Here is an 18,809-nt window from a genome sequence, read left to right on the forward strand (position 1 = left end):
ATAATGTTTCAATAGCCACAAGTTGGAAAAGCAACTTAAAATCTTCATTTTTAATTTCAATTAAAAGTTCACAAAAAGTGCGCTCGACCAAATGGGAAAAGGAAATCGGTATAGAGGAAGAGGAAAAAAGAGGTTTGATCATGAAGGTTCAGGAAACTATAAAGCGGACTTTCCGGTGCGTCTTGCCATGTGGGACTTTGGTCAATGTGATCCAAAAAGATGCTCTGGAATCAAGCTAAAACGTCTTGGTTATATTCGTGTTCTTAACATTAGAGATACATTCCACGGTCTTGTTCTTTCACCAATTGGAACCCAAGTTATTTCTCCTGAAGATAAAGAACTTATGCTCACTTCAGGTCTTGCAGTTGTTGACTGTTCCTGGAAGCAAATTGACCACACAGATGTAGCTCAAATCAAAGCCAGACATCACAGAATTTTACCATATTTGGTTGCAGCAAATACAGTTAACTATGGAAAACCATGGAGACTTAACTGCGCAGAAGCTTTAGCTGCTTGTTTGACTATTTTTGGCATGAGAGATGCTGCTGCTGAGTTGCTTAACCAATTCAAATGGGGACATTCCTTCTTCGAAATGAATGATTTCCTTTTAGAAAGATATGCGCAATGTCAAAGCGCTGAAGAAATGATAGCAATTCAAGAGGAAACATTAAAGCAACTCAAACAGCAGGACGAGGAAGAGGATGACCACGAATGGGATCCACTGGTTGATGGGAATCCAAACCGCCCAAGAGTTGTTGAAGAAGAGGAGAACGAAGAAGAGGAAAATGAAGAGCATAAGCCAGAAGAAGAGGCAAATGAAGAGCATAAGCCTGAAGAAGAGGCAAATGAAGAACAAAAACCCGAAGAAGAGGCAAATGAATGAAGTTTGGAATGTAAGCTAAATAAAATTTTGGAATTTACTAGAAAAAAGTCATGAAAATTGTTTTTTATTTATTTTAATTTTTTTAAAGGATACTAAAAGTAATATTATTAAAATTTGGTCTATTTTAGTCTTTAAATATCTTTCTTATGAGTTTTAGGTTTTTTAATTAGAAAATTCCATTATAGTAATGGATAAATTACAGTATATATAAATTTAATATTATTAATTAATTCTTATATGAAACTGTGATAATAACATGTTATAGTTTGAGGTTTTAGTTTATATTAAATATTTTGATATTCAATATTATAAAATATTATTTTATAAAAGATATCTTGTCACAAAATAAATCTTATTCAATACGAATTGAAATTTTTTCGATAAATTTTTCTAATTGCTTAATGGAGGATTAAGAAAAATAATATGAATAAATAAAGGTCTAAAATTTCAAATAAAAATTATGAATGATATTATTTATTTTAAAGATGTCATCATATTTCGATTACATCAATATCAAAATATCTAATTAAATACATGATTGAAAAAAATCATCATTTATTACGACTTTCAAACAAAAATTTATATTATTTAAAGATCAGTATCTACTTTGATGAATTTTAAACCTCTTATTTTATTCGATAAAATGGTGATATTTAAGAATCAATTCAACCATATGTCTAAAAAACAAATTGAGATCAAATAAGATAGTTAACTTAACACATTTTGTCAGATATTATCTTCATGTCAATCCTATTAAAACATTAAAAAATAAGTAATAAAACACATATTTATTATAATATATTTTCTATTTAAGCATGAAAGAAATCCAAAAACTTTGCTATTTCATTATCTATTTTTTGAGGAGTATCAAAATTACTAAACATACTTTTAATTACGTTTGTAATATCTTCTCTTCTTTTCTGGTTTAAATTTGTGAACAGCACTATAATGTCCATATCAATAATTTTACTTACGGGGAATTGCTGACTTCTAAACGCGATATGATCACATTTTGTAAGTTCGAAGAACAAATTTGAAATTTCCATTTCCAACACCTTTAATAATTTCATTATTCCATTATTATTGTTATTATATTGGGTCATATCTAAGAATTGTCCGATTCCACCGCCGATTGTTATATAACTATAACTTGGGAAAGCACTTAAAACTTGTGTAATTCCAGTAACAATATCACCGGTATTAAAATTCCATATTAAATTTAACTTTTGTTGTGAATTAAAAATCCTTGAATCGAGGTTAACATCTTTTAGATAATAATTATCAGGTAAAACAAATATATTTCCGAGGTTATCACTTGCGATTAATTTTATTTGATTCTTCGGAGCGATTATTGTTTTCATTGTAATAATATTTCGAACACAACCTTCTTCAGCTAAAGAAATAACATTATTATCACTACAATTATAAAAAAAATGTGATACCGAACGTTGTTTATCACCAACAAATATATTAATCATATTATGTTGTGAGATAGTGACTAATGATGATATATATGAACCGATATTTTCGATTTTACTAATAAGTTGTAATGTATTATTAGTCCGGATATATACTAAGATAAAATTACTACATGCTACAAAGATAATTACTTCGATTGCTTCTTTCTTTTTGGTTGTACAACATGAAATAGCTGAGATATGATAATGATATGAAACTGATACTGATGAAAATGGTTGAATCAAATCTTTATGATCACGTGGACAAAAGTTTGTCGCTTTTAATACATAACTTCGAGATTTCGTATTTGGATTTCGTAATACTATTAATGCACAACTAAATTCATCATGACTAACACAAAAATTGGTGATTTGTTCAGATTCAAATGCATTATCTGGAGTACAAGCACATTCATAAGGAGGATTTTTAGAGAAATCAACTAATGATAAACTGTGCGTTTTAACTATTAATATTCGTTGACTTGAATTTAATCCATCGTGTTTAAAAAAATGAAATCCAACAATAGGTGAAATAGGTTTTTTATGTGGTCTAAAGATATCATCTATATCTGGATAAGAAGAAATATTAATTTCATTTATGAAATCAAATTCATAAATACTAAGTGTGTTACCTTGAATAGCTAAAAATCTCGAATAAATGTTATTATGAGGGTTATTATCGATAGAAAAAGGATATAATATAAAAGCTGCTGAATCAATATTAATTTGTGATAAGGATACTCGATCAGGTTTTTTATAATTAACAAACCAAGTTTTATTACATGTTATTATTGCTGCATGTAAATATTTTTGGGTTAATGTTTGTTCATCAATTCTTGTAGGGATTTTAAATAATATTGGGCCTTTCCCTAATATATAATATTGTAAAATTTCAAATGATTTCGTAGTTGTATTTATATTTGCAATTAATAAAGTATCAATTAAACCAATTAATAATCTTGAAGGTAAATTTTCAGTATCATCATTCGAGTTACGTGGTCTACATTGTATAAAGCCTAATGAATAAACAGGTGATTTCATTTCCCTTTCGATTAACATTTCACGACGTGCATCATCATTAGTTAATGTTATCACTCGTACATAATATGCTGAACTTAATTGATTATTAGTTAATTGTTGGCGATTTACAGTACCTAAAACTAAACAATCTAAATCATAATATTTATTTTGTGGCATTGTTATACATACTGCAGTAATTTTATGATTCAAAGAAAAGTTATAACTTTGAGCTTGACTTTGCATTACAAAAAATTTCGAAATTTCATCAGATTCAACACAAATTAAATAATTAACGGAAGATGCTGTTAAACTAGTTTTCGTTTCCCATGTACGTTTTTGTGATAACTCACACATATAATTACTTGTTATATGTATTGTATTAACTTTCCCTTTATGAATTAGTTGTTCTAATCCGATTGTTGGTCCTGTTGCATTACTAACATTTGGAGGTAATTCTTCTAATCGTCCATGGTTAAATGTGAAAAATACATTCCCTGAAGGAAATGATAGTACAAAATATGAAAAATCAGGCGTTGCAAACATTCCTTTTGGACATTCTCGAAATTCTTTTTGATCCAGAACTCGTGCACAATGTCCTAAATTTACAAATATTAAAGATGAATATGTATGTGAGATTAATCTATTCGTAAATAATTCTTGGTCATTCTTTTGTATTTGATATGATTCTAATGAACGTGTTCCTATAGTACGCTTTAATCCAGGCATAGGTTTCTTCGTTTGAATATTATAAATTATTGGATATGTAGACTTATTAACTAATAAGAAAAATGGTTCTTTAATACAAAAAAATCGAATGATACCAATGTGCGCAAGAGGAATTGGAATTTGGTCAACTCGAAAATTCCCAAAATAATTGTCCTGATTTTGATATATCCGTAAAAATATTCTATCAAACATTAATATGATGGAATTATCTTGCAATGTATAATATAACGTTGATGTAAACGCAAAACCTTTCGAAATAATTTCAGGTGGTAATGTAATATCATATGTTTCATTGGTCCTTAGAGAAACAAAATGAATTTGCAATGAATCTTTGGAAAAAAAAATTAAAACTTCTGGATTTAATGGGACTGCAAAATCACATTTATATAAAACCTCTTGTATTTTTTGAAATGGTGATAACGAATATAAACATAACTTTTCATTGCTTTCCATCCTGCCGATTAAATTGCCTGAAATGGGAATTGTTTGAATAGACATATATGAAGGTTTTTCACAAAAAATTAGATTAATAGGGTAATGGGAAACATCAAACCCACAAAAGCCTCCATGGCAACATGAAAGAATAAGAATATTTGTGCTTGATGAATAATAAATAAAATCTGGCGAATGACATAAATCAGGTAGTTTTATTTGATCAACAGCAACAAAAATATTTTCCTCTGGTTTGTGTACAAATCTAATAACATCTTTAGGTCGCGCTGCATAAAAAGTATCAATATCATAATTTTGTTCTTTATATAATGGTCCTTTGCAAATATAAGAAACTTTGGACATAAAGGGTTGGCTGTATATATGTATTATCCTTAGAATATCATTTTGAATGTATGGTTGATAGACTTCAAATGTTGTATTTAAGTTAAAAATATATGTTTCGCGCAAATTATTTGCTTTGCAATAAAACTTGCCTGAAAGTACATTGGTGAGGTTAAATGGCCATTGGATTGTTGTGTGAATATATGTTTCCCTTCCAGACATTTGGTTTGCTTGCTATGTATACAATTTAGTAATGAATCATCTCATAGAATATTTTAAATGAAAAATTGTATATTTTATTTGCGGTTCGACATTACCAAAAGCAGTTGTGTTTCAGGTTGTTGATTTGATTTAATTTAGAATTTTAATACACATTAAAGAATTTTAAAAGTAAAAAACACAAGCCTCTTATTAAAAAGTGAAACAATGAAAAATTTAGTATAAAACAAATCATTTATTTCCATCAAAAGTAGTTTGGAAGAAAGTAAGAACATTGATTTTCCTTCTCATTGATACTAACTCCTTTTGAGACACATCTGCTTCATTGATTAAAGATGAAAGTTTATCTTTTTCTTCTTTAATGAATGAAACACCTTTCTCCAAACAATTTTTCATCACAAATAAATAGTATTGAGCATTAGAAATTTCCTTCATCTTTTTTAAATATAATTGATTTTGCCCATTTTTAAAGAATTCTTCAACGATTAGATTTGCCTGTTCAATCAAACCTTCGCTTAGTTCTGTATTAATAATTTCTTTAGAAGTCCCACAATTTTCATTTATAAATTTAATGAGTAAATTTATTTTTCTCTTACCAGAATATATTAGAGGTTTTTTCTTATCTTTAATAAATAATCTAATATCTGGGAAAAAATTGATATCATAATCACGAATAAATGTTCTGTATCTATCGGCATCTATTGATGCAAACTTAACGGTCTCTATGTCACTGAAAAGTCGAGCGAGGCGAGAAAACCGAGGAGCAAACCTTTTACAAGGGTTACACCATGGAGTATGAAAGAAAGTTAGAACACACTTATTTTGATGGATCATTTCATTAAATGTTCGACCATTTGGTGTGGATGCTTGTTGATCAATTTTTTTTGGTGTAATTCCTGTTAAATTTGCCACCCAACTATTGATGCTTTCAAAAGAAAAACCACCATCATATTGATATACCGTACTATTACAATAAAGTCGAATGCACGGAATATCAAATACATTTCTTTTCAAACACTCTCGCCTATATTTGCCACAATCGAGACCAGCAATACGAATAGAACTTATGTTCCTAAAAGATTTGGCAACAAGGTTATAATCTTCATATGAACGAACACTTTGCTCTTGATGGTGCGTAAAAAAGCGAACTAGTGTGCATCTCTGTTTTTTAATCTCTTCATCAAAATTTTTTTCTGTTAATGACATAAAATTATTTAGTTGACAAGATAGTGGAAAAAGAAAAGAAAGCATTGCCTTAACGTTCTCTAAAATTTATGTAAACATGAAAATAATAAACGGTTTCCATAATCGTGAAACTGAGATAGAATTTCCCATGAAACATTAAGTGTTTACTCAAAACCTCCTTTGAGGGAAATAATAATGGTCGTGCTCGTTGTGTTTGGTTCCAGGGTGATAATGTGGTCCATGACCATGATCCTCGGGACCTCTTGGTTCCTTTCCACCTCCTGCTCTCTTTGCCTTTTCGTATGCTTCTTTCCTGGTATTAGAGTAATCGCGCTTTGCAATTGGTTTTTCAGATCTCTTCTTTTGATTAGCTAATAAAAAAACACCTCCTAATACCGCTGCTCCACCTAAAACAACCCACCCAAGGGGCCCAGAACCTGCTGCTACTGCTGGCAATGCTGGTATTGCTGCTGCTGCCATTTTTAAAAAAAAATGAAACAAGAATTTTGGAAAATTTTACCTTTGTTTCAATTAAAAGTCTGTTCAAAAATGGCAAAATATGGATTGTAAAATTTGCCAAATGGCTGAATTAACTGAACGATATTAATATCGTTTGTGTACTTTTATTTTTGTCATCATAATAAGCAAAGGAGATAAAATAGACCACCCCAAAATGAGTGACGTGTTGTAAATTTCAATGAAAAAACGTTTTTGAATAGAACGCATATACAAAAGCCCATCGTTTTGCTATGAGTTCACTTGTTAAATGGCAAACAGCAATTTCAAGCCCAAACTCATATCTGATGTGAGGAGCACAAAAGAATACGAGTTCCTAAAAGAAACGGATGAGTTTATTCGATTACTTTTTTCATCTCAAGAAAAAGACGAAGATGATGTCATACAAAAAACTATAGACTATCTGAAAGCACACCCTACTCAAACATGTTTTCTGGTTAAGCTTCTTTCCTATTTTACGAGTGTTCGACCAAAGCAATGGAAGTTTATTACAAAGGTTTATCGAACACTATTAGCCCAATTTCCCGATCAAGCATCAGAGATTATTCACCTTTCGACTGGGAGTGTACTTTTTTATCAACTTCTTTCATCTCAAGGAATTGTTGAAAGTAGAGAAGGTGTTTCAAACATGCCCAAAGTAAATCCAATAATAATCACCGTATATTCACCAGATTCCCTATGTTATTACATTAAAGAAGATGAACTTGAAAACTTCCAAAATTATCTCAGTAAAAATCCAACATTTAACATAAATCAAAAGATTCCATCACCACAATACACGGCACCTTTTTATGTTTGTTTTGAACTTTCCATAGATTTACTCTCATTATCAGCATTCTATGGTTCTCTTCAAATCTTTAAATATTTAATCGAACAAAATGTTCAAATTACTAAACGTTGTTCATTATATGCTGTTGCAGGCGGTCATTCTGATATCATTAATATACTTAAAGAAAAAGGAGTTTCATTTTCCGATTGTTTTTACACAAGTGTTCAATATCATCGTTATGAACTCAGTGATTTAATCATTACTAAATATGGCCAACAAAAAATGCCATTATGTGATACTATATATTTTTATCATTATGAAGCATTTCTTTATTCATTATTAAATGGAAGTGATCCAAATGAAGAAAATAAAAATCATTTAACGCCTATACAAATATCATGTGAAAGTGGTAATTTACCATTAGTGAAACTTTTGTTCAATTATGTAACACTTCAACAAGATGAAAAAGAATTTCTTTTACATATGACAGCTAAAGAAGGCGACTTACAAATAATGAAATATCTTATCGAAGAATTAAAAATTAACAAAGAAGCAAAAGATGTTGAAGATTGGACTACATTACATATTGCATGTCATTATGGTAATTTACAAGTTATTAAATATTTAGTTGAAGAACAAAAAGTTAATATCAATGCTAAAAACAAATATCATGAAATACCATTCCATTTTTCATGTGGTTATGGCGATTTAGAAGTAGTTAAATATTTATATGATAAAGGAGCAGATATTAATGCTGTTGAAGATAGAGGTTATCCATCTGCATTTTTTGCTGTACAAAATGGCAAATTAAATATTCTTCAATATTTGATTGAAAAAGGATTCGATATATATTATTCAAGTAATGATAAAGTTACTATTTTACATGTTTCAGCTCGAAAATCTTTTCCTTGTTTGAAATATTTAATCGAAAGTTGTAATGGTGATTTAAATTTAAAGGATATCGATGGAAAAGGTTTATTACATTTCGCTTGTTTAGGTGGAAATCTTGAGAACGTAAAATATTTAATCGAAGTTCATAAGTTTAATAAAGAAGAAAAAACAAATGAACAATTAACGCCATTACACTTTGCATGCATTGGTGGTAATTTCGACGTAGTAAAATATTTAATGGAATTGCCAGTAGACAAAGAAGCAAAGGACAAATGGGGTTGGACTCCCTTCTTTTTCGCTTGTCAAAATGGAAATTTGGATGTTGTTAAGTATATGATAGACAACCAAAACGTTATGTACAATATAACTGATGCTGATGGAATTAAACCGATAATGGTTGCAGTACAATTTAAGAAGTTTGAAGTGGCAGAATACATTTCAAGGAAAGCTAACCCAAATAGGAATGGGCTTGGTTTACTTGCAAGTTTGGGCATTTTTTAGATAAAAAGACGATACCGAAATTTGAATGGAATCTGATCGTTTTATGTTACACTAAAAATTTTTTACCAGAAAAAAATAATTTTATTTTACTAAAACTATTGGATATTTAACAACTATTTTCGAGATCTCGAAGCTCTTGATCTTGTGACTACTCGGGTTGTTGCGGCACTTCCGAATTTCTTATCAAATTCAGATTTGACCTCTGGAGAAAACATGTGGTAGTAACTTAACCTCAGGTGATTTAAGTCTGCCTGTGAAAAGTTGTATCCGATCTTCAATAGATATTCGATAGATTTAATTGTCATATTGTTTGGATATGTTCTTATTATAGGAGCTACATTGTATGGGTTGAAGCTTTGTGGCCATGTTGTGTTAACTAACTCTAAAAACTTTTGATTACCAGTTTGAAGAGAACATCTTACAATCATTTCGATTTTTCCTCTGGTGAAGTTGAAACCTTTTGATATCAAATACTTGATTACGTTGACTTGTGCGTCAGAAATTTTATTGTAATATTCATTATACACCACATAATCAATAATACCTCTTTGCTGTGAATCCAACATGTAAACGTCAGCACCTTGTGAAATTAAATAGTCGACTATATCAACAAATCCATTCTTTGCTGCCTCAAGAAATGGAGGAGATTTTGCATTTTTCCGTTTAAAAACCGCTTTGTTTTTGACAAGAAGTTTAACGGTCTCCAGAGAACCGTTACGACACGCGTACAAAAGTGCCGTTTCACCATCATGCGTAGTTCTATCAACTGAAACTCCTTCTTCAATAAGGAATTCAACTACATCTGGGTGACCACCCAAACTTGCAAAATGAAGAGCTGTGGCACCATGAGAGTTTGATTCAAGAAAATTAATTCCAATTTCTTTCATATATTTAAGAACTTCTAAATGACCATAATATGATGCTATAAGAATTGGAAGTGAACCTGCAGCATTTCGAATATTGAATATTTCAGTATTTGTTTTCATAAAAATATATTTGACGCAGTCCAAAAAACCATATTGACAAGCTACATGGATAGGAGTGTTCCCACTTTTATCGCCTTCTTTTAAAGAATTTTCGTTTCGTTCTATGAGACGGACCATATCCATTGATCGACTTGCAATAGCAAAATGCATTAGTGGACGCTCTATAAGATCCTTTTTTTCTAGGTCTGCTCCATTATCAATGAGGAATTTTACACAATTTATTGCGTTAAAATATGCAGCAAAGGAGATAACAGGAGGAGCACTTGAAAGAAATGTTGGAAGATATTGCTCATTAAACCCAATTTCCTGGTTTATCGCATTATCTTCTGATAAAACAACATTTGCAAGTGCTTCAACATCGTCATTTAGGATGGCATCACATATTGCAGCATTATTTTCTTTAAATTTGAATTGTTCCTGAAAACTTAGACCGGCAAACATCATCTTATGAAGAAATCACAAAAGGGTTTTTCCTGCTTGTTTTAGTGTATAACACTTTTTGACTCCACCCGTAACGATGGTAACAATGAAACCAAATTCTATATTATAACGATCGCATTCCTGCCAAAACAATATCCGTTCAATTTTAGTATAGTTTACACGGTCGTCAAGGTGCTCCTTCCAAGAAAACAAAGTTAACACGTTAACACTAGCAGTTTTAAATAAACTATTCAATTTTTAAATTGGTCAGTTCATATGTTTAATTCCGATGTACCCTCCAATCACACAATGCATTTCACTTATTAAATATATACAACATCAATGTTAAGTGTTTGGGATAATTTTTGATATATTTACGAATTTTTATTTTGGGCTTTATACATATTAATAATTTAAGTGTTACCAAAATGTTTATACTTTCCACATTTTGTTTTGTTGGGAATTACTTTGCAAAACCAAAAAATATACAGTATTGAAACTAAATAAAATAATCAATTTGATTTACTGCATTTCTGATGGATGTTTATTAACTTTCTGGCGCGCCGAAGAAATCTGCCGGGTCATCGAAGTAAAATGTCTTTTCTTCTTCAGATGAAATTTGTACGACCAAATCAGCAGCGTAAACTTCACCATCACCAACGCCGAACTGCGGCAACACGCCGAGTCTAATTACTGACTTCGGGTCCACTGTATAAATCGTTGGCGAGTCGATTGGGTAAGGAGGCATTGGCTGATATGTAACAGGCTGCTCGGGCACCGGCTCAAACACTGTCTCCAAGTGGTTGCTCAGAACAGTGTGGTACTCGTGGTTGAACTGTTCCTGCAGCTGCTCGAGTTGCTGCGATATGTAATCCACGTTATCATTCTTAGATGTGATCTCGTCGACTAATGTCCGGCCCGCTTTCTCGACCTCTTTGCTGAACGATCTGAAGAAGTTCGTGATCACTGACTGGTACTCGGTCAATTGGTTCTTCGGGTTGCTCTTCAGCTGCTTGGAAGCAGACTCAGCTTGCGTGTGCGCTTCTTGCTGAAGTGCGGAGAGTGGTTCAAAGATATTACGCATGGAACCATTGATGGTGCTGAGGTCGGCCTTGCGAATCTTTGTGGAGGAGGATGACGATGTCGTGGTGCTCTTAACTTTGGAGACATCGGACTTGCGCTTGGATTTGTTGGTGGGCGTGGCGGACTTCTTCTTGCCGCCCTTCTTCTTGCCGCCCTTGGCAGACTTGGATGGAGTTTCGGAGCTTTGAGAATGCTCTTCAGAAGTTGACTCGTCGTGTGATGAAGAGACGCGACGATGCGGTGGAGGTGTTGGCTGTGTTGGTGGTGGTGGAGGCTGCGTGGCAACTGGAACAGGCTTCTTGGTGGGCTGAATGCGTTGGGCAGATGGAAGATTTTGGTTTGGTTCTGGGGCTGGGGGTTTGGCAGGTGGAGCTGCTGGACGTGTGGGTGGTGGCGCAGGCTTGGCTGGGGGTGCTGCGGGTTTGGCGGGCGGTGGAGCGGGTTTGGTGGCTGGTGCTGGTGGTGCTGGTTTGGCTGCGGGTGCTGGTTTGGCTGCGGGTGCTGGTGGAGCTGCGGGTTTAGGAGCTGGCGGTGCTGGTTTGGCTGCGGGTGCTGGTGGAGCTGCGGGTTTAGGAGCAGGACCAGGTGGACGAGTTGCTGGTGGTGCTGGTGCCGGACGAGAGGCTGGTGGTGCTGGTGCTGGACGAGAGGCTGGTGGTGCTGGTGCCGGACGAGAGGCTGGTGGTGCTGGTGCTGGACGAGAGGCTGGTGGTGCTGGTGCCGGACGAGAGGCTGGTGGTGCTGGTGCTGGTTTTGCGCCAAATGCAGGAGCGGGTTTGGGAACACCAGGTGGGGTAGATGCAGGTGGTGCTGCGGCTGGTGGAGCAGCTGCAGGTGGTGGGTTCCTCTTACCTAGAATTGCACGGAAACCACCAGGTACAGGAGCAGCACCACCACCAAGAGTCATATTTAATCTGGCTTTGAAATCCATTGGTTTAGCCGGTTCTGCGGCTGCTGGTGGAATTGCTGGTCTTTCTGGTGGTGGATCTACTTTCCGAAGTTTAGGCATGCCATTTGCCAATGTTGCACCCGTATTTGCTTTTGGAAGGAATTTGTTAGTTGATGCTGCTGGCTTTGATGGTGGTGGTGGAGGTGGAGGAGGCGGTGGTGGAGGAGGTGGAGGAGGAGGTGCTGGCATTTGATTAAACTGGGAAACTTTTTCATAAGAAACTCAAAATTGATAAAATCACAAAAGTTGAACTTGAACGTTAAGAAATTTTTTCTACACCGGTGACAATATATCTCAAGATGTACTTATTTTTTTAAGATAAAACTAAATAAGATATTTATTAAAGATGTTTTCAAAGATGTTAGTATCGATAAAAAACTTTTTAGTAAATAGGTTATGTTGTTTTTTAATTCGCCATGATTAATGTTCAGGAAACCGTTAATAGGACAATGTTCTCAACGATAAATAAATTCGGTAGATTTGCAGCGGCAAGGACTGACAAAGCAATTGTATATTCTATTGGCGGAAATGAATGGTTTGGTATTAGCAAAGATAATAGATCAATGTTATTTACAACTGGAAAAGGTTCAAGCCCATCACCTGTAGATCATATCTTAATGGCACTAGGAGCTTGTTCTGCAGATGATGTAAAATATGTGCTTGAAAAGAATGAAAGAATTGTTAATAAGTTAAGTGTTGATATCGAGGGTGAATTCGCTCCAGATCCACCAAACCGATTATCAGAAATACGCGTACGATTCAATTTGGACTCACCAAATGCACTTGAAGAAGATATCAAAATTGTTGGTGATACTGTTTTAGAAAAATTGTGTCCTGTTGCTATGACATTAACCTCAAAGCCAAATATAAAAGCAAAAGCCACGTTAGTGAACAAGAAATAAAAAGAATGTCAATTTGGATATTTATACAATTTTTTATGTGTAATTATTTACTCTTTAAAATTTAATGAAAGGGATATAATTGGATTCTCTTTGAGTGATGGAACAGCTACAGCGAAGTCGACACTTGTTTTTGTAGCAATTGGAAATCCAATTTGAGCTTTTAATTTTTTCTCTGAATCAACAATTAATTTATATGATTTTGAGTTTTGTGTGTATGATAATTGAGCATAGCCATACTTTTCCTGCTTCTTTTCAAAAGCTAAGTCTAGGTTAATAGGTCCTTTTTGGAAATTAAGAAATGTTTTGAAATTGTTGTTTTTATATTTTGCTGCTAATTCTAATGGATGATATGATAATCTTGCAGAAGCTTTGTATGATTCTTTATTTGTGATTTTGTTTGGCAAAAATGAAAATCCAATATTAAATATTGGATATCCTAAAACAAGACCTGTGCGAATTAAGCTGCTTTTTCCAGCTCCTTTCTTGATGCACAATGAAAGAGTGCTATTAATGAATTGCGTTTGCATGTAAAGGGATGTATCGAAATTGACTTCTTGAATTTTGGAATCAAATGATAGGTTAAGGTCAGTGTTAACTTTCATTTTTTCTTGTTGAAGTACTTTGAAAAATCTTGAATAATCAATTTTAAAATGACAATCATTAATTGGATAAATTTTTACGTTTATCGGTAAATTAATAAGTTTTGGTTTAAACTCTAATGTATAGTCATTCTCATATTTGCATATTTTAATATTATAATGATTATCATTGAAGCCAAAGATAGCATTTTCGATTGGAGATTTCTGATTATATCCAGGAGAAATCAATGTTAAAAACACTTCATCGTTAGTATAATTTATCTGCATAACATTTCTATTATTTGTAATTTCTTTTGATACTTTTTGAGGACACAAATCATTAAATCTGATCATTGCAAAGGAATAAAATTACCCATTTGAAGGGTAATTTGAATTGAGAAGCTTTGTTCCAATGAGACAAAACAAACATTTTTTATTAACACATTTCTATGTTGTTTTAGGGAGTATTGCACCAAATATTATCCAACTTGCATAAAGATCTTCAGCATAAGGGAATGTAGCAATTGATACAACAAACATTTCAGCATTTGGTGATGTCATTAAATCATCAGATTTAGCTTGTAATGCCATAAAAATAGATTTTGCATCTTTAGCATGCACACAGATTGGTATTGCTTTAATTGATGTATTTTTAGGCAATAATCGTCTAATTGCATCATTTGCATGAGGTGCCCACATATCACAAGATTCATTAAGTTTTGATGATTCATAAGAATACAAAAGAGGTCTCATAGCAAAAGCAATTTGATTATTAAAAATAGTCTTTTTTGTATGTCTTAATGCAGATATCATTCTTTTGACTTCATTTTCAATTTCTTCTTCGTCAATTTGTTCACAAGGACAAAGTGATGGAATAGAAATTGGTGAAGGAACATCATATCTTTTCCAAATTCTTGGGTCATTAACATCGGCAGATGGACATTCAACAAGTGCCTCAAGTTTACATTTATATCCATAAAGTATAGTCGTATGTAATATTTCTGCAATTGTTCTTTCACATGTGAATGGATCCCATAACCAATTTTGTTTCTCATGAATTGTTAATACTTTATTCGCACAAACATAAGACTCAAATCCAAATCCACAAAATAACGAACATAATAATGCACAAATGTCACCTCTACTACCACATCGAGAACTTAATAACGAGTGGATGGTGAACCCACGAGTGAAAACCGTTTCATCGTTATCGTCTTCTTCTTCTGCGATAACGTTTCCAGTTGCAGAAAATGTTCTCTTGCTAACAGAAAATAAACCTGCAAATCGATTTGCGTGAAATGGAGTCGGAATTAATTTTGATGAAAGTCTACAAATATGTGATCCTCTTCTCCCTTCGTTTTTAAGAATATTTTGAAGATCATTAGGTGATATAGATATTGGATCAAATTCAAGCTTAATATGTACAATTCCATTATCATCACCTGTTTGAGATCCGCTTAGTGTTACTGGTAATCCTACATATCCACTAAGTGCCATTCTCCATTCAAAAGTTCCTGTGCCATAAGAACAACAGTTTTTACCAGAAATGAGAATAGCTGTGATTGAACCTGGCCCATAAGAAATTAATTCATCAATTGATTGAGATAAATCTATTGAAAATGTTTCAGAAAATAATGGATCTACTTCTGCATTGACTTTACTGCTTCTAAATCGATGACCTGCAATGTTAATATCAAGCTGTAATAATGAAGAATCAGCATCCATTAATTCAATAAATGAACTAGCTCTTACAATTGTTATAGTTAATGTATGTAATGAAGATGATGTTTGTCGCTTTTTAGTGTGTTGTTTAGGAACATCTGTAACTGGAAGAGGTTTGCTTACATTTGAATTTGGTGAAGTAACAGGCACTCTTTTAGCAAGAAAGTCATGGACATATTTTTTCATATCAACATTGTTTGCAAATTTTCGTATCCTAGATCTATCTGTATCCGAAATATTTACATTAGGGATTGACATTTGGAATAAACGTACTTCACTTATGAACGTTTAATAATGTGTAAACAATTTAATTTAAGCAACTTCACCTCCAAATGACAACAATCAAGTTAGGTATCTTCTCTGATACACATCTTGGTAACAATGAAACAGATGTTATTCGTGCAAATGATTCTTTTGAAGCATTTGAACAATCTTTAAGAATATTCCATGAAAATAATGTTGACGCAATTCTTCATGCTGGAGATTTATTTGATATTCCAACACCTTCAAAGTCATCTCTTAACAAGGCAATTGAAATCCTTCAAAAATATATTTTCATGGATCCAATTGAAGAAAGAGAACCAATCGAAGTTGAAGAATATCCCGAACCTGGAAAAGCATTAGTTCATGAACCAAACACACATGATCCAAATATATTAATTAAAACACCAATTTTTATGATTCATGGAAATCATGATCCTCCTGTTGGCCTTGGATCATTAAGTGCCTGTGACCTATTCTCATCAATTCATTACATTAATTATTTTAGTAAGCTCATAAATCCAAATGAGATTGTTCTTAATCCTGTAATCATTCATAAAGACAATATTCGTGTATGTGTCTATGGATTTCATAACATTTCTGAGGCATCTTTTGCTGTAGCACTTAAACAACGCCAAGTCTTTTTTGTTCAACCAGATCCAATTGAAGGTGTTTATCAATATAACATTTTACTCCTTCATCAAAACTTCCGAATTTATGAACGTAACTCATCTAACCCCTTAACAACCTCGGAATATTTGTCTAATATATTTCGTGCAAATCAAATCAATATTAATTTAGTAGTTTGGGGTCACGAACATCAAGGCAAGATGGAAATTGAAATTACCAATGGAGTACATATCTTTCAACCAGGTTCTACAGTTGCAACAGACATTGGCGGTGATTTTCAATTTGAAAACCGCGGAGTTGGGGTGCTCCAAATATCGTTCGAACAAGAAAATTTCACTTATTATCATTTAGACTCCCGACCATGTAAATATAAAGTCCTAGAACTCAAGGGGAACAAATACCGTACTGCAAAAGATGTTGTTTCCAAAATCAAGGAAACAATTGAAGAGATGATAGAAATGTCAAAACCAAAACCTTATCCAATTATTTATTTAAAGGTAGTTAGTGAAACCTTTGATCTCAGTGATATTTCAGATAAGAAGATTATGGGCGAATATTCAAGTTTAGTCGCAAATCCAATGAAATTCCTAAAACTTTCTCATCGAAAACGACAAAGCAAGCGTAGCCAAAAGAGGGATGATCAAGAAAATACTGAATCAGGGCCAGTTCAAATTGAGACGTTAATTGAAAATCGATTTTTAGAAGATAGTTTATCATTTCTTAATGTTGCCACATTTAATGCGTCATTAAAGTCATTTATCTACAGCAATGAAAAGAACTCGCAAAAGATCTTTGAAGAGAATCTTAACAAGCTGAAAAACATCCGCGTCGATTACCTCATCGAAAACGCCGCTGAATGGGGCACCCAACATGAGATTGAAGCGATCGATGCGGTAACAGCCAAAGAGTACATCAGCTCGCAAAAGCAAAATTTGCCGGACTTAAGCATCGACTTGTCGAGCGCAGTGGTCACTGTTAGCAATGAAGCAGAAAATAGTGGCGAAAAAAGCGTCAAGAAAAGAGGGAGAAGGAAAAGAAAAGATCAAGAAAAAGAAGATAACGAAAGCGAAAATAATGTCCTCGAAGTGGAAGAGCCTGTACATCCTTCAAGGCCAAGAAGAAGAGCAAATAGGAATGAGAAACCAGCTTCGGAATTCATAACATCAAAATAAATGTGAATTTTCTTTTATTGTGTAATCCCTTTCAACGTACTTGTTGCCCGTTCTGTTTTATTTTTTTAAGGAAGTATTTAATAGCGAATAATGACCAGCTGGTTAGCTAACTACATGTTTTTGTTCGATTATTTTCATGATTTTAATTCGTAGCACTCTTTTTCTCAGAAAAAAAATTTATTCTTTAATATTAAAGTGTGTATTAATTGTAAAAACATACCAAATTCTTTATGATAGTATGTTTCTTCAAAAGTAATAACTGAACTATTTTCTATATAATACTATATCGAACACACAGGGAAATAGAAATATCCGTTATGTTTAAAACATTATATATAGAAAAAACACAAGAATTTAAATATATATATATATATATATATTAGTTTACACGATTTATTTTATTTAAATTATTAAAAATTAAATATTAAATAAATCTTTTCTAAGTATATTACATTTTGATGAATAGAAAGAAAGACAATTGTATTTTTATGAGATTATTTGAACTAAATCAAAACCTTTGGTTGTATTGTAGACAAAACCTTTGGATAAAATGGTTCTTGATTCTGAATTATAATTAGTGTTTGATTCAGCAATTTTCACGTTCAAGAAGTAATTTAACTGTATCAAAATTACCTTCCCATGTTGCATATATTAAAGGTGTTTCAAAAAAATAAATAACTTTGTGATTCCATAAATATGTTTTACTCTTAGATGTCAAATGGCTCTTAGACACCAAAGGCGACGAATCGTATCTTCGCCGAGTCGTTAAGCCATTAGAATGGATGTTAATAAAATATAATGAAGGACTCATCGGTCGATGCAGTGTGTCACGGCGCTAAAGTTATGATTCCTGGTATACTTCGATTTGAGAACGGAATCGAAGTTGACGAAGTTGTTGTGATCATAACGACGAAAGGAGAAGCAATCGCATTGGGGATTGCGTTAATGACGACAGAGCAAATGTACAATAGTGACCATGGGTTCGCTGCAAAGATTAAGCGAGTCATCATGGACGGAAGCATATATCCGAAGTGTTGTGGCAAGGGAACCGTTGCGCAGGAGAAGAAGAGGAGGATAAAGGCATGTCTTATTACTCAACGAGAAGTTGAAGCCAAACGAGAAAATTCATGCAAATTGGGTAATGAATTACCTCAAAGGGAAACTG

At 33.1% G+C, this 18,809-nt stretch overlaps 8 protein-coding genes across 8 annotated transcripts; 4 read left to right on the top strand and 4 right to left on the bottom strand.

Annotated features, from left to right (window-relative positions):
- Positions 1-91: 91 nt before the first annotated feature.
- On the top strand, positions 92-883 carry GO595_007135 (DUF367-domain-containing protein; the record flags this gene model as incomplete). Its single annotated transcript, XM_067920566.1, has 1 exon — positions 92-883. The coding sequence occupies one exon, from the start codon at positions 92-94 to the stop codon at positions 881-883; it is 792 nt and encodes a 263-aa protein (XP_067772654.1).
- Positions 884-6,432: 5,549 nt separating this feature from the next.
- On the bottom strand, positions 6,433-6,744 carry GO595_007136 (RHS repeat-associated core domain-containing protein; the record flags this gene model as incomplete). Its single annotated transcript, XM_067920567.1, has 1 exon — positions 6,433-6,744. One exon carries the CDS (start codon positions 6,742-6,744, stop codon positions 6,433-6,435), a length of 312 nt encoding a protein of 103 aa, XP_067772655.1.
- Positions 6,745-7,030: 286 nt separating this feature from the next.
- Positions 7,031-8,941, top strand: GO595_007137 (ankyrin repeat protein; the record flags this gene model as incomplete). The annotated part of the gene is made up of 1 exon (XM_067920568.1): positions 7,031-8,941. The coding sequence occupies one exon, from the start codon at positions 7,031-7,033 to the stop codon at positions 8,939-8,941; it is 1,911 nt and encodes a 636-aa protein (XP_067772656.1).
- Positions 8,942-9,054: 113 nt separating this feature from the next.
- GO595_007138 (serine/threonine-protein phosphatase 6 regulatory ankyrin repeat subunit B-like) lies at positions 9,055-10,371 on the bottom strand (the record flags this gene model as incomplete). Its single annotated transcript, XM_067920569.1, has 1 exon — positions 9,055-10,371. The coding sequence occupies one exon, from the start codon at positions 10,369-10,371 to the stop codon at positions 9,055-9,057; it is 1,317 nt and encodes a 438-aa protein (XP_067772657.1).
- A 523-nt stretch (positions 10,372-10,894) lies between these two features.
- Positions 10,895-12,568, bottom strand: GO595_007139 (uncharacterized protein; the record flags this gene model as incomplete). The annotated part of the gene is made up of 1 exon (XM_067920570.1): positions 10,895-12,568. The coding sequence occupies one exon, from the start codon at positions 12,566-12,568 to the stop codon at positions 10,895-10,897; it is 1,674 nt and encodes a 557-aa protein (XP_067772658.1).
- Positions 12,569-12,828: 260 nt separating this feature from the next.
- GO595_007140 (OsmC family protein) lies at positions 12,829-13,281 on the top strand (the record flags this gene model as incomplete). The annotated part of the gene is made up of 1 exon (XM_067920571.1): positions 12,829-13,281. One exon carries the CDS (start codon positions 12,829-12,831, stop codon positions 13,279-13,281), a length of 453 nt encoding a protein of 150 aa, XP_067772659.1.
- Positions 13,282-14,306: 1,025 nt separating this feature from the next.
- GO595_007141 (centrosomal protein 76kDa) lies at positions 14,307-15,839 on the bottom strand (the record flags this gene model as incomplete). Its single annotated transcript, XM_067920573.1, has 1 exon — positions 14,307-15,839. One exon carries the CDS (start codon positions 15,837-15,839, stop codon positions 14,307-14,309), a length of 1,533 nt encoding a protein of 510 aa, XP_067772660.1.
- Positions 15,840-15,913: 74 nt separating this feature from the next.
- On the top strand, positions 15,914-17,644 carry GO595_007142 (double-strand break repair protein MRE11; the record flags this gene model as incomplete). The annotated part of the gene is made up of 1 exon (XM_067920574.1): positions 15,914-17,644. One exon carries the CDS (start codon positions 15,914-15,916, stop codon positions 17,642-17,644), a length of 1,731 nt encoding a protein of 576 aa, XP_067772661.1.
- Positions 17,645-18,809: the final 1,165 nt, after the last annotated feature.

Source organism: Histomonas meleagridis (genome assembly GCF_020186115.1).
Source record: "Histomonas meleagridis strain 2922-C6/04-10x chromosome Unknown contig_51, whole genome shotgun sequence".
Classification (NCBI taxonomy): Eukaryota; Parabasalia; order Tritrichomonadida; family Dientamoebidae; genus Histomonas; species Histomonas meleagridis.